The following is a 15,343-nucleotide window of genomic DNA, read 5'->3' as shown; positions in this document are numbered from 1 at the left end:
GGCACGAACCCGTGTCCCCTGCAACGGCAGGCGGACTCTCAACCACTGCGCCACCAGGGAAGCCCCCCTAGAAATGTTTGATGCAATATTCTTAGCTCACTATTTGCGTGTTCAGTAAGTGCCTCAGGTGACTTTTATGGTCAAGCAAGTTCAGAAAGCACTACTCTAGATTCTAGCTCCGTTGTTCTCAGCCCTGGCTTCCCACTGAAACCATCTGAACTTTCAGGGAAAACTATGGATTCCTGATTTAGTTGGTCTAGAGTGGGCAGGGCCTGGGTCTGGCTGTTCAAACAGCTCCCTGTGTGATCCTGGGTGCAGCGAGCAATGAGAGCCCTGCTGCCTGATGAGAGGTCCTGATGGGACTGGGGGTGAGTTTCCCCTATTACGGGCTGAACTGTGTTGACCCAAAATTCATATGTTGAAGTCCAGACCTCCAGTACCTCAGAATGTAACCATATTTGGAGATAAGTCCTTTAAAGATGTGAGTTAGTTAAAATGAAGCCATTAGGTTGGGTCCTAATCCAATCTGTCTTGGGCAGATTTGGAAATTTGGACACAAAGGTACACCAGGATGCGTGCACCGAGGAGAGACCATGTGAGGACACAGCGAGAAGGTGGCCATCTACAGGCCAAGGAGAGAGGCCTCAGAATGAAACCAAAGCTGTGGACACCGACTGTGGACACCTTGATCTTAGACTTCCCACCTCTGGAACTGTGAAAAAATGAATGTGTGTTGTTTAAGCCTCCAGTCTGTGCTATGGGTTATGGCAGCTCTAGCAAACTAATATATCCCCTATATCTCAAGACTAAGGATGTGAGGATGTTACACACATCCAAATGTGTGTGTGAGACCTACAGACTAGATCTTTCTACTGTGTCTGCTCCTCCAGGAGAAGCAGGGGCTACACTGAAGTAAAGATAAGAGGTGAATGGAGAAGCAGTCCGGATATAAGCCCTGAGCATATGGGAAGTGAGCAAAAATGATGCTTCCAGAGGGAGTTCACATTTCAGTGCACAAGCACAGATAGCATTAGGATAACACAGAGGGGAAAAAAAATCCCTTCAAATATCAATTCCACAGACTGCCTTCACTGACCCCACAGACAAGTTAAGTCTCCCATCGTCCCTTGGGCTTCTCCTTCATGGCACCTGCTATAAGTAATTACTGTTTAATTATTAAGTTCCTGCCAAAAGTGATCTGCTAGACAGTATATGAGAGTGGAGGCTGTGTCTTGACTTGTGCACCATCTTGTTCCCCACCACTTGGTACATATTTGTTGAACGCAGGGATGAACGAAGAAGCACTTCTAGCAACCACTAGCAAAGATGGTACCAAAAGAACTGAATTCAGCTGATGAAAGAATTAGTGAGCAAATAAGTCAATGAAGAAGTGAACCAATGACCGAGCACTGACTGGATGTTTGTGTTTTAAATTCGTCTTAAATGTTTTCTAAATTCAGTTCCCATTAGATTTCACGACAGTGATTACTCAAGAGGAGATTTCTCCTCCCGAGTAATTTGGTAATTGCACTTTTCTGCTGGACTCTTCCGTTTTAAGTAGAGTCAGGTGCCTTGTGAATCATTTAGGAAATCTGCAAAAAAATGCTTAATACATGTATGTGTGCATATGTACACACACACACATACACATACATATTCAATATATATATTCCACACATCACCACCGATTTCATGTTTGGTTCAACGTAAGACTCTGATGATCATGTATAAAACCTCACAGGGGTAGAGTCCCAGTCCACACATGCCCACCCCAGTCCAATCGAAAAGACTCATGTACTCAATGTGCAGTTAAGTTCATAGACGAGCCCTCCGGTTGTTTTTCACCTTTGGGAAAAATGGGGATGTTTTTAGTGCAAAGTCATGAACAAATGCACGTTCCACAATTCAGAGGCTTCACATCCCTGATCGAGGGTCACATTTTTATTCAGACTGGACCACTTGTCTTAGCACCAGTCTCCAAACCTTTGCCAGGTCTGGGAGTTCTGGGAGCGGAGATTTCTAAGGTTCAATCATTCATATGCGTATCTCTTAAACTACAACTCTTCCCAGGTTTTTGTGAACTGGTTCAAATATTACAACAATCTTTACTGGAAAATCTCAAATATTTTGTCTGGAAAAATCAGCAATTCAGGTGTAAAAACAACAGCAGGGAGTGCCCAACTTTACTTCTGTATTTACATTGTAGTCAGTTTCCACTCCTGGCTACAGGCTTGAATTTCCCATCTGGGAATCTCCTAAAGGTCCAGGTGTCATGGAGGAAGCTGCTCCATCTTCATCTTTCCTTATTTGGTTGGTGTGTGGGTACCGCAATAATTATCAGGCCTTTGGATTATCTTCTTGAACTGATCGCCTAAATCGCAGGTCTGGGTTTGATACAGAAGAAGAGAAGTTAGCACAGAGGCACACTGCCCCGTATCTCCAAGGGAAAAACCAAATTAGCTTTCAAGATCCCGCAGCTTCTCAGGCCTTCCTTGCCTCCTCCTTTTAAGTTTCTTCAATTCTCTCCCTTGAACTCCCATCATTGGATGCTGTCAGTGAATGCTATTCCAAAAAGATGAATGGGTTTATTTGTTTGTTTCCTCCCCAACATTCATTCCTCTCCTGGCATCAGCCACAGGTTTTCTTTGGAAAGCCACCCTTCTCCACTCTCTCGGTCCCTGTGGTCTGTATGTTTGTACCACCTGTATCTAGAGATGAGGTCTGCGACTCAGATCTGGCCAATGAAATCATCACAGTCTCTTGGCCACAGCAATTGTTTCAGATCCAATGAAACACAATGAGAATCTGGATCTCTTTCACACTAGACTTGAATCTGAGAAGATACAAGAAGCTAAGAAAGCTGTCTTGTAATTATCAGGAGATAACGTGGAAAAGAACTGAACAGAAAGAGACCAGGTTCTGCTGACATACTGTGAGACCCTGCTTCTGGCCACACCTAAAGCAAGAATTATTGTTGAGTTTTGGCTAAAGCCAATTTGGGCCAGTTCTTGCAATTGAACGAGTGACTGATACAGGAGCAGTTCTGACCCTCTGTCTTGGGACCTATCATCTGGATGAATTAGGCCTTACTCAGTGCCAGTCGGGCACTCACCTCGAGCAGCGTCATGCTCTCTGACACGCAGAGGACCAGATTGCTAAAAAAGAAGAAAACAAGAAATCTCATCACTGGAAGAGAGTGTACACCTCAGATCCTGCTGCATCAGTGGTGAGACTTGTGAGCCCTCACCATTTTAATATTAACAGGTGACAGATTAAGACCAAGATTCAGCCATAGAAATATCAAACATGTTTTGTTTCAATTTTTATGGGCAGTGATTCCATTCATTTAATCACTCATTTCACAGATATTTACTGAGCATTTACAATATATACCAGGTAATATATTAGGACCTGCAAAGGTACACTCATAATCCTTGCCTTCAAAGGACTTAGAGCTGGGCCTCTAGATCCCTTACCTATGTTGTGCTGATGGTATTAATTTGAACAGGCAGTAAACGACATGGCAGTCTCTTCTGACAAGATCATAGCTTCTAAAACTAGTAGCATTTGAATTAACGTGGGTTTACTGTTTATCCACATTTTCTAGGACACCAAGGAAGCCAGCACAGGCTTTGGTATTAGAGCAGGATTCCAGGCATCTCTTGTTAAGAATGAAATTGGTAAAAATCTTTTTAAGAGCGTGATATGGCAATATCTGTTAACACTATCATGTGCACGCCTACGGCAGATAAAACCCTCACATAAAACAATTATAATAAAAAAATGTTTCATTACATATCGTTTTTAGTATTAAAAAAAAACAAACTGTAAACAACCCAAATGTCCAAGTTGGTACAGACTGAAACAATGTCTGAGATATAGTATTAAGCGGGGAGAGGGGGAGTTATGTGTAAAATATAACCCCTTTTTTGTAATAAATAAATAAACAAGAATGTTAGTAGATGCATGCTTGTTTGCAGATGCCTGGGGGAAAGATCTGGAAGAATATACACTGAAGCATTAACCTAGTGGGGTGAGATTTCAAGCCATTTTTCATCTCAGTGGGATATATTTCTGTTTGGTTGGGTTATGGAAAAGATGCAGGCAAGCCCCAAGAGGGTAGAGCCCTACTGTGGTACCATGATAACCCCAGAACCTAGAATGGGGCCAGGCATAGAACGTGGTGAATGCATATTATTTATTTATTTTTGTGTGTGTGTGGTACGGGGGCCTCTCACTGTTGTGGCCTCTCCCACTGCGGAGCACAGGCTCCGGACGTGCAGGCTCAGCGGCCATGGCTCATGGGCCCAGCCACTCTGCGGCATGTGGGATCTTCCCGGACTGGGGCACGAACCCATGTCCCCTGCATCAGCAGGCAGACTCTCAACCACTGCGCCACCAGGGAAGCCTGCGTATTATTTTTTTTTAATAAAAAATACAGAAATGTTAAAACACAGAAAGTGAAGTGCCCTGATGTGATTCTAGTTTCCTGATGCACTTTTCCCAGGAGGGCAAATCTGTGTCACAGGGATCCCAAGGCGGCTTCCAGCCTCACCTCCACGTCTCTCCTTTCCGGCGTAAACAAGGTGGGGCTTGCTCTCTTCTCCATATCCTGCAGCTTGATCAACTTTTCTATCAGGAACATTTTGTCTTTGCCCTCCTGCCAAGAAGGAAAACAAAAACAAAAACATGGAGGATGAATGATGGTGTGGGGTTGGGAAGTAAATGATGGAAAGGTTGATTTTTAGGCAGGTAGGGTCCTGGACATTGGCTTCGCCACCAGGGAAGCCCAGTTTCTTTAATTTTAAAATAGAGGTTAGAGAAATAAATGTGCTCGGGACTTCCGTGGTGGCGCAGTGGTTAAGAATCTGCCTGCCAATGCAGGGACACGGGTTCAAGCCCTGGTCCGGGAAGATTCCACATGCCGCGGAGCCACTAAGCCCGTGCGCCACAACTACTGAAGCCTGCGCGCCTACAGCCCTTGCTCCCCAGCAAGAGAAGCCACCACAATGAGAAGCCCGTGCGCAATGAAGAGTAGCCCCCGCTCGCCGCAATTAGAGAAAAACCCACTCACAGCAATGAAGACCCAACGCAGCCAAAAATAAATAAATTAAAACTTGCTAAAAAACAAGAAAAAAGAAATAAATGTGCTAAACACCACCACAGGGTTACAAATCAGATATATCCAGAATGTGGGAACGACTACAAGACAAAAGACCTGGTTTCTCCAACAATAAATGGCAAGAGAAGCAGGAAGTGTGAACAGCTATAGATTGAAAGAAACGTAAACGACACATCAACCAAATGCAACATGTGACACTTTTTCAGATTCTGACTTGAGTAATCCTGCTGTAAAAAGGCAATGCGGGCTTCCCTTGGTGGCGCAGTGGTTGAGAGTCCGCCTGCCGATGCAGGGGACACGGGTTCGTGCCCCAGTCCGGGAAGATCCCACATGCCGCAGAGCAGCTGGGCCGGTGAGCCATGGCCACTGAGCCTGCGCGTCCGGAACCTGTGCTCCGCAATGGGAGAGGCCACAGCGGTGAGAGGCCCGCGTACCGCAAAAAAAAAAAGACACTTAATGGGACAGTTGGGGAAATTTGACCATTGACTGACTATAAGATGATAGTAAGGAATTATTAAATTTTCTTTTACGTGTGATGATTGGTACCGTGGTTATGTTTTTTAAAAGGGTGTATCAGGCATATAGAAGAGTCTACAGATAAAATGATATAAAGGCTAGGACTTTGCTTGAAAATAATCGAGATTTACAGCAAAGAGATAGTGTAGAGGACATAAGAGTATGCAAAGGTTAATGGTTGTCAGGGCTAGGTGGTGGGAAGGTTCATTGTACTATTCTCTATTTTGGACAGTGTTTGAAAATTTCCATTACCAAATGTTAAAAAGGAGGGGAGAATAACAAAGGGATCCAATGGGACTCACGTTAATGATCTGTTCATGGAGCAGTCTGATCATAATCTTCCTTCCCTCTGTGATCTGCCAGTAAAGGTAAGTGATGATTCTGGAAGAGAAGAAAAGAAAGAATGGCAGGGTTTCCCTGGTGGCGCAGTGGTTGGGAGTCTGCCTGCCGATGCGGGGGACACGGGTTCGTGCCCCGGTCCAGGGGGATCCCGCATGCCGCGGAGTGGCTGGGCCCGTGAGCCATGGCCACCGGAGCCTGTGCTCCGCAACGGGAGAGGCCACAACAGTGAGAGGCCCGCGTACCGCAAAAAAAAAAAACAGACCCCCCCCCAAAATGATAAGAAGATATTAAATAACTTGTAGAAAAACTCAAGGGCAGAGTCGGGATGACCCAGAACACTGAGCCCCACTGTAGTCTTTGCCTTCCCACCAAACAGCCCTCGGCTGCCCACATGACGTGTAGATGAGGTATTTCCCCCCCTAGTTTTCCAAGGGCCCCCAATTACAATACAATGAGGGTGAGGATGAAGAAGAAGTGCACGCTGCCGACGAGGTTCTGGTAGATCCAAACAACCCACAGGTAGCTGCGACTTTGACTCAGGGTGTCAATCCACCTGTAGATGGACTCAATGAAGAAGGGCAGACCTCGAAACGGGCCACAGTCAGCTGAAGGTTTCAATCTGATAAAAAAGGGGACAGAGAAGCATCTCTAGTGCCAGACTCAGGTATAGTTTACTCTAGAATAGCCCAGTCATTTCTGGGCTCTGAACATGGAACCAGCAATTCTTACCTGCTCCACCCACATCTCCCTGCAAAGGAAACCCTGTCGCTCATAGCCCCAGCTGGTGTGTTTTGTTTTCATGACCTGCACTCCAAGGACCAGCTCTTGGACAGGGGTATCACCTGATCCAACCGTAACCAATCCAAAGACCAGGCAGAGGCCTCAGTGGTATCCTGGCACAAAGAAATGAACTGGGACGATCAGACTCTCTTCCTTAGGAACTTGAACTAAGAAATACAAAGATGGGAGGCTGTAATCTAGGGAAGCTGGAGTTGTGGTAATAATGGCCACATGAAGTCAGTTGTTGTGAACAAGCAGAAACTAGAAGGCAACAAGGAACTGGTCAGGAAGAGAGAAAAGAGAGTAAACACGGCGAGAGAGTCAAGGACATCACACAACAGAGGAGCCTGCCCTGAAGCCGCTGAGACCCTCATGGTTCCAGTTCCACGAGTATCCTAAAAATCAACTCCCTTGTTGTGTGTTCGGTTGCTCATTCATTCTACAAAGGTTTACTGCCCTTGTACTGAGGCAGGAGATAGATGGGCTCCAGGTTAGACATTTACAAGCCAGTTTCCTTTCTATACTTCCAGATAGAAATAACAACAGGAACAGGGTGAATAGCTGGACTTTGTCTCCAGTGGACACTTTAACAGTAATGGCAGGGGCAGAGAGGAGCTGAGTCCTGCCCAGATAAAGAGAACACATATTTCTGATTCTTGAGGTCACGGAGACCTCCCTGACTACATATGCACAGAAAGGCTCCTTGGGGTTAAAAAGGAGGGGACTCCACCCCATAATAGGTGATGCCAAGCCTCCCACAGGCCTCTGCGCTGGAATCCATCTTGGCTAAAAGTTGTGCAAGAACTGCTCTATATAAATGACCTAACCGCCTCTTTACTGCATTCCTCCTCATTAGGGAGGACACCCACACCCTTTTCTCTCCAGGTGTGTATCTCTGCCTTGCTTCTGTCTTAAATTTAAAAAACTGTTTCCCTGTGTGCTCTCCCACTTGCTGTGCTGTGTCTCTAATAATAAACTTTGTACCTGTTTTTACAGTTTTTGCCTCCTTGAAATATTCTTGCTTTCAAACGGGGCAAGAGCCAGGGGAACTTTGCTTCTAGCCTCTAGCCCTCGCTGGTCTAGCAGCTAGGATTCCTGGTTTTCAGCCAGGCTACCCAGGTTCAAGTCCTGGGCAGGGAACTAAGATCCTGCTTCAAGCCAACGCTCACTGCCGTCTCCTCGAGATCAGTACCAGGCTCTGTGCTAGATACTAAGCCCTGGAGAGTCCACAGTAAACAAGACAGACATGATACCTGCCCTCCCAGGTTCTAGTGGGAAAGATGGTCAAGCAATGAGCATGCAATTAAACAAAGATTCAGAGGCATTTCTGACACGAACTAGGGAACGAACAAAGGAAACCACCCTGAGAGAGAGAGAGAGGAGGGGGTTGCTGACAGAAGACGAGGATGGTGGTGAAAGTCAGGTCTTCAAGAGGACTTTTGAGATGAGGGTGGAAGGAAGGCCGCCAAGCAAAGGGACTGGGGAGAGCAATTCAAAGATGTAGCCCCATCCCATGTGAGGAGAGGCTCCCAGGGTCCCAGGAACAGACTGAGAGCCTTGAGGCTGGAGTAGGATGGAGCCATGGGGGTGAGGTTGGAGAGGTAAGAGGGAGCCTGACCAGACAGGGCCTTTCAGTTCATTAGAGGAAGTTCTGTTCTGCATGTGGAGAGCTGCCTTCTCCCCAGCTGGGAAGCTGCAGAACTTGAAGGAAGTAAGGAAGCTGTGCCATCAAGACTGGGCACCTGGCAGGTGGTGACCCAACTTGGATATATTGCCTCCCTTGGTTGTAGCATCTGTTGGTCACCAAGGCAACTTGGGTTAAACACTGAATGAAGCATGTCTTTTTATTCTGACCTGTGACATCTGGGGCCTTACTGATCCTGCAGAGACTGCCTTTCCCAGGGCTAGCCTACAAAGCATGCCTTTCATATGCAAACCTGAGCCCCCATCCCACCTCCACCTCCTCTCTCAAGTGCTTACACTCTGGGCCCTGTTCCTCTGCCCCCATCACCCCAGGGTCACATACCAGCTAACTCCAGAGGGTCCCTATACCCCAGAGCCTGCTGAGATTATTCAAACTCACCCCTCCTAAGCACGCTAACCCTGCCTTTCCCTTTCCTCCCCACCGAAACCACAATAAAGACTTTTGACCACGTTGACTGCTCTCTCCCTCTGCCTCTGATGGACCCTTGTGCCTCCCCATGTGACCCACCCACGGTGTGATGTGCCCCCTCCCTTTGGGGTCTGTGACTATAACAAATTATTTTTTCAGTGGCAGTCGTCTCCTGATCTGCTGGCCTCACCATACCTGAAGAATGATAAAACCTATATGGTAAAACACGCACCCACCCCAAGGCTGCCATCTCCTACCTCCAGATGGTGATGGCCAGGGTGCACAGGACCCCGGTGAAGGACGGGAAAAACAGCAAAAAGATGAAGACAGTCATCATCTGTGAGGCCCGCCAGGCTTTGCTCAGGGGCTGGAAATTCATCATGAGGCTGATCTGAAGAGAGAGAAGCCGTCACCTCCCTTCTGTAGCCGGAGAAGCAGGCCAGAGGGACCCCAGCTAGACACCAGCTCCCTGACACCTTTCCCAGCAGCCCCCACACCCAATTCCAGCCACCACCGGGTCACATGGGACTGAGAAAAGCCGAATGGTTCCACCTTCAGACTGACTCACATTTTTGACGTAAAACATGATGAAAAGAGTCATCATTTGGATAAAGGGCAGCAGAGGGCAGAAGAAGGTTCCAATCCTATGAGAGAAAGGGGATGAGTGTCAGAGATCAGGGGAGACACAGGGAACCTGTGCGGAGGGCAGGGAAAGAGGGTGTTATGGGCTGAGTTCTGTCCCTCCGAAACTCATATGTTGAAGTCCTAACCCAGTACCTCAGAATGCTACTGTATTTGGAGATAAGGCCTTTAAGGAGATAATTAAGGTAAAATGAGGCCACTAACCTCATGTGGGCCCTAACAGACTCATACAGAGGGAAGAAGACCAGGTGAGGACACAGGGAGAAGGCACCATCTACAGGCCAAGGACAGAGGCCTCAGACGAAACCAACCCTGCCAACACCTTGATCTTGGATTTCGAGCCTCCAGAATTGTGAGAAAATAAATGTGTGTGGTTTAAGCCACCCGGTCTGTGGCACTTTGTTGTAGCCACCCTAGAAAACTCATACAGAGGGAGCCTGACTCCAGCCCAGCAAAGTAGGCAAGTCCCACCATGCACAGTATCCACAGCTCTGGAAAAGAGACTTTGCAGAGAATGCTACCCACACAGCCATCAATTAAACCACCAGAGGCCTTCAGCCAGCCCTAATCCAGGTGTCCCACATGTGGGACGTGAATTCCTCCTCCCCCTTTGGCGTTCAAGAAGGCCTGAGGTCCTGCAGGGACAGGCATTAAACGGCATCGAGTTACTCAGCTCTCCCCAGTGCTTCCGAGGCCAAAAGAAAAAAAAAATCTCAGTTTGGTGCTCGAATGTCCTTAAGTCCTAACACTTGCCAACCTCCATTTCTTTAAAAAAAGAAGCAGCCTTTAGACTGAGAGCCTTGACAGACAGCAGCATCTAGCTAGAATTTTTTTTTTTTTTTTTTTTTTTTTTTAGCGGTACGCGGGCCTCTCACTGTCGTGGCCCCTCCCGCTGCGAAGCACAGGCTCCGGACGCACAGGCTCAGCAGCCATGGCTCACGGGCCCAGCTGCTCCGCGGCATGTGGGATCTTCCCGGACCGGGGCACGAACCCGTGTCCCCTGCATCGGCAGGTGGACTCTCAACCACTGCACCACCAGGGAAGCCCTAGCTAGAATTTAATGACTTTTTGTGATGGGATTGATTTTATTTTTCAAATTACTTGCAATTTCTGTCAAATGATATGATTTTCCATTGATGATGATAAAGACTCATTAAAAATATATTTAAATTTTTAAAAGGCAAACAATTTAAAAGATAATATTAAGTCAAAAACAGTACAGGTGATAGATAGATATGCCCAAAAAATAGGCAGGCTGGTGTACAAAAGACTAAAGTTTGGGAAACATTTTCCTCACCTCATTTTCTACCATCATCCCTAACATACACTCAATTTCTGTCACTCTATTATCTTCTTTTAAAGCTCATCATCAAAGGCAATATTCTCCTAAAACCCACAGAGATTAAATCTATAATTGCCACGGAGAAAGGAAAAGATATGTGTGTTTTCGATTGTGCTTATTTATGATTTATTAACAAAAACCTTAAAGGCCCAGAATAACGAGCATCTCATTGTAAGCTTTCCCGCCTCGAAGCTAACACTTCCCTTGGGAATCTCTGTCAAATGGTCAATAGTATGAGGGCTCAGCCTCTAGGATTCAAAAACCTGGATACTGAATCAGATGACTTACCCGCATTACTTATTAAACAACAAAAAATTTGAGTGCTCATAAGTACCATACAATCCAGCGATTCCACTTCTGTGTATATATCAAAAAGGATTGAAAACAGGGTCTCAAAGATATATTTGTACACCCATATTCATAGTAGAATTATTCACAATATCTAAAAAGCATAAGTAACCCTGGTGTCCACTGGCAGATGAATGGATTAACAAAATGTGGTACATACACACAATGGAGTATTATTCAACCTTACAAAGGAAGGAAATTCTAACTAACACATGCTGTATGGATGAATCTGGAGGACATTATGCTAAGTGAAATAAACGAGTCACAAAAAGATACATTCTATGTGAGTCCGCTTATATGAAGTATCTGGACTAGTCAAACTCAAAGAAACAGAAAGTAGAGTGCTGGTTGCCAGGGGCTGGAGGGGAGAGGGAATGGGGAGTTGTTGTTTAATGGGTACAGAGTTTCAATTTTGCAAGGTGAAAAAGTTCTGGAGATTGGTTACACAGCAATGTGAATGTACTCAACACTACTGAACTGTACACTTACCAGTGGTTAAGACGGTAAATTTTATGTTATGTGTTTTTTACAACAATTTTTTAAAAAGAGCCCTTAAGGATAACAACAGCCATGTAATATCCCTACTTATAAACATTTCTGAATCAGTTACTCGCTAAGCACTTAATGCATACATTTTCTCATTTAATCCTTACCAAAACCCCGTGAAGTAGGTACGAGCATCGCCCCCATTTACAGATTAGAAAACCAAGGTTTAGAGAGAGTTTATGTTATTTGCCCAATGGCATCCTGTTCATTGAGATAATGTGAGTAAAAGGCCTTTGTAAACTGCCCAGTTGCCAGTGGGTGACCTGGCAGTGTGCAAATGCATCACCTAAACTACACAAAGAAAAAGTCCTCACCACCTCCAAAAATAAATTCATTGACATTAGTGAGTTATTTGCAGATAGCCAAATCACCCGGGGCAACTTTAAAGAGCTGGAAAATAAAGCACTTTACAGTTGTATGGCACATTGGAGATTGCAAAGCAGTTTTCTTGTATCATCTGATTTAATCCTCAACACAATTCAAAGGTAGCTATTATTATGTGCATTTGACAGATGAGGAGACTGAGGCTCAGAGAAGCTCAGTGACCTCAGTGAGTAGAAGAGCCAGCCCCAGAATCCAAGTTTGTTCAACTCCAAATCCCCTACTTTCAGATTAGCAACCCCCCAAAAGATGGAACCTGGCAACGTAATATGTCATGCAGAATTCTGGCATTAGCTACATCATGTTAAAATAAATAAATAAAAATAGTCATTGGCTATCGCTTTGAGTTTCTAGGTGAACTTGTCAAAAATTTGATGCAACTAGCTGGCTATCCTCAAAACACACATGCATGCTCACACACACATGCGCACACACACATGCACATGCACGCATGCACAATTGCCAAAATTGAGGTGGCAAACCCCAAAGGCTCCAGAGGTCCCACCAGGGCCCCACCACCAGGGAGTGAAGCAGATCAAGTGTAAGGCAACTTTCTCTGCCTTTATTTTCCCAGTTCTGTTGAGATATCAATACAAAGTAAAGTTTTCTACCATAAAAAAACTGACAGCATAAGGGCAACAAGAAATGGCAAATCAATACTGGGGAGACAATAGTTCAAGGTGGGTCTGCAGCAAACTGGAACCACTCACCCCAGCTCAAGGCCCAGCCAATTGTTACCATAATGGGAGATGATCTAGATCTTTCCTTTTTTGGCGAGAAGTCAAAAATTTTAAATTTTACGTGAAATCCCCTGATTCTTAAATACTGGTGGTTAATTCAAATTTTTAGAAAAAGCACTGCATCGGACAAGAAAAACACACTTGCAGGCTGGATACGGCCCAGGGCCCTCCAGGTTAGGAATCCCTGCTCTATGTTGATTCTTGGCTGAAGTCCTCATAAAGGAAAAGAACAGTCTGGGACACGAATTCATGGTTCTCAGACTGGCTGGATTTGGTATCACCTATGCAGCTTTGAAATTCTGGGCATTGCCACCAAAACGCCTAGTCCACAGTCGGGCTGGAACCACTGGGCAAGCCAAAGATTGTCAAAACTTACCACACCAGAGTTTGTGAGTAGATCAGTTCTAGGACATTCCTGGCAATGTCAAACTCCTGTAGGCCAAGACTTGTGATAAGCCGCATCCCAATGATTCTGTGAAAATGTAATGAGTTTAGTACCCAAACCATCAACTCCCTCTTTCAAAAGATTCCTCACAATTGAAAAAGGAGGACAAATCCTCACCAGTTTGGAATAAAGTCATAAGTTCCCTTGCAAATTTCTGAAAATTCCAAGTATGAGCATGTTTTTGAAGAAATAATTGAGGGAAAATGGAATTAACACAATGCATTCGAATGGAGGTACTGCTAAAGTGGTTCAAAAAAAATTCTAGAGGGGCTTCCCTGGTGGTGCAGTGGTTGAGAGTCCGCCAGCCGATGCAGGGGACACGGGTTCGTGCCCCGGTCCGGGAAGATCCCACATGCTGCGGAGCGGCTGGGCCCGTGAGCCATGGCCGCTGAGCCAGCACGTCCCGGAGCCTGTGCTCCGCAATGGGAGGGGCCACAATAGTGAGAGGCCCGCGTACGGCAAAAAAAAAAAAAAAAAAAATTCTAGAGAACATTATTTAAATTATCCCAACTACTATTTAAACAGATAATTAATTATGAATTTAAATAGGCATTATTTAAATAAGATAATTATTTAAATTATCCCAACTATTATCTCGTTTATACCACCTTTTGCTTGTTAAACCTTTTTTTTCAGGGACCAAACTCAGCACTCTCAAGCCAAATAAACAAAATTTTTCAGCTTTCAGTTACTGCTATTGAGTTAATGGTGTTTCCCTGTTTTCTAAGTCCACAAGGAGGAACCTACGTCCCCATTTATTCTGAAGAAACTTGAGACCACTTTGATTTTTTTTCTTACGGAGGAATTGCCAGTAAAAAACTGTTGTAAAAAATAAACAAAACAACAAAAAAAAACTTCTCACCTTTATGTCCAGACCCTAGACAGAGGCTGAACTAAAAGTGAGTTTGGGCAAACTGAGTGAGGAAATTTGGCTTTCAACCTACCCCCTGAGGAAGGAATCAGTATTGTGCCATGCCATCTTATCACTAGGGCAACTTGCAAAAATAAGTAAATGTCTATTAGGAATGAGATGCTCATAATATTATTATAAAATAAATGAATAAATAAGAGGACCACACATGGGCCAGTGATGACATTGCCCTAATCCTGCACACCTGGAGTCTAAAATAAAAATTCGTGCATTAATTAAATTCAATGAAAGCAATGAGATAAATCTATAGGTACAGGCATGGAAAGATGACAAGGCCTACTGACAGAATTAGTGAGAGCAAACTCCATGGCGATTTTGCAGTGTGACCCCATTTTTGTCTTTGAAAATTATATAGTATACACACACACAAAGCAGTGCATAGACAAATCTGGAGGAATATACATAGACTAGAATATTAAAATGGTCTATTGTGGATAAGATTTCAAATGACTCTCTGTTTCTGTGTTTAATTTCTAGAACTTTCTCAGGAGATTGCATAGGGCCAATTGAACTAAATGAACTTTGACAACAGGACTGTCAGGTCAAGATGAAATTTCAGTTAATTCAGAAGAAAACAATATTTCAAAGGACAATAGGCAGACTTAGAACAACATACACTTAGAACAACATACACTTAGAGTACAGAAGGGACCCACACTTCATGCTCAGCCAGGACTATGGCTCTGGTTACAACGTCAGATATAATTACTCGGAGACAAACAAATATTTACCTCCTCAGGAACTCCCCCAGGAAGGAATCAGTTAAAGAGAACACAAAATCCATGAGAAGGAGCCGGTAGATTTCTTGGCCAATGAGGGTTTCCCAACACTGGAAGGCAAACAAGATTTGGGATGTGGGAGGAGGCTGTTGTCTCCACTTAGTTCCCATCTGTTCCTGGCCCCCTGTGCTCATAAGAATGTGGCTGGTGGCTTAGTTTGACTGAGTTTTTGTGTGCCCAGAAAAGCAGACCCACTCTCAACAGAAATGCACCTTTAGGGTGAATTTGTTTTCAAGAATGTTTATTCTCTTCCTGTGCTCCTTCTTCCCCCATTAAGGCTTGCCCTCCTCAGGTACCCAAACTTTCCCTTCTCACT

The 15,343-nt window shown here is 44.9% G+C and overlaps 1 protein-coding gene across 4 annotated transcripts in view; it reads right to left on the bottom strand.

Annotated features, from left to right (window-relative positions):
- Nucleotides 1-2,337: 2,337 nt before the first annotated feature.
- The window catches only part of TMC5 (transmembrane channel like 5), a 39,094-nt gene continuing 26,088 nt past the window's right edge, over nt 2,338-15,343 (bottom strand). For 3 of the 4 annotated variants that reach the window (XM_029221478.1, XM_029221479.1, XM_029221481.1), the window contains 9 exons: nt 14,980-15,077; nt 13,249-13,344; nt 9,442-9,517; nt 9,131-9,264; nt 6,426-6,599; nt 5,941-6,019; nt 4,556-4,660; nt 3,113-3,155; nt 2,338-2,384 (listed from right to left, as the gene is read on the bottom strand). In XM_029221478.1, the coding sequence (XP_029077311.1) occupies nt 2,338-2,384; nt 3,113-3,155; nt 4,556-4,660; nt 5,941-6,019; nt 6,426-6,599; nt 9,131-9,264; nt 9,442-9,517; nt 13,249-13,344; nt 14,980-15,077 (852 nt within the window). The remainder of the gene's footprint in view (nt 2,385-3,112; nt 3,156-4,555; nt 4,661-5,940; nt 6,020-6,425; nt 6,600-9,130; nt 9,265-9,441; nt 9,518-13,248; nt 13,345-14,979; nt 15,078-15,343) is intronic. The other variant, XM_029221480.1, reaches the window with a different exon arrangement.

Source organism: Monodon monoceros, unplaced genomic scaffold (assembly GCF_005190385.1).
Source record: "Monodon monoceros isolate NGI ecotype Baffin Bay Population unplaced genomic scaffold, NGI_Narwhal_1 Super_Scaffold_13, whole genome shotgun sequence".
Taxonomy (NCBI): Eukaryota; Metazoa; Chordata; class Mammalia; order Artiodactyla; family Monodontidae; genus Monodon; species Monodon monoceros.
Note: the sequence above shows the minus strand (reverse complement) of the source record. Positions and strands in the feature narration are given on the sequence as shown.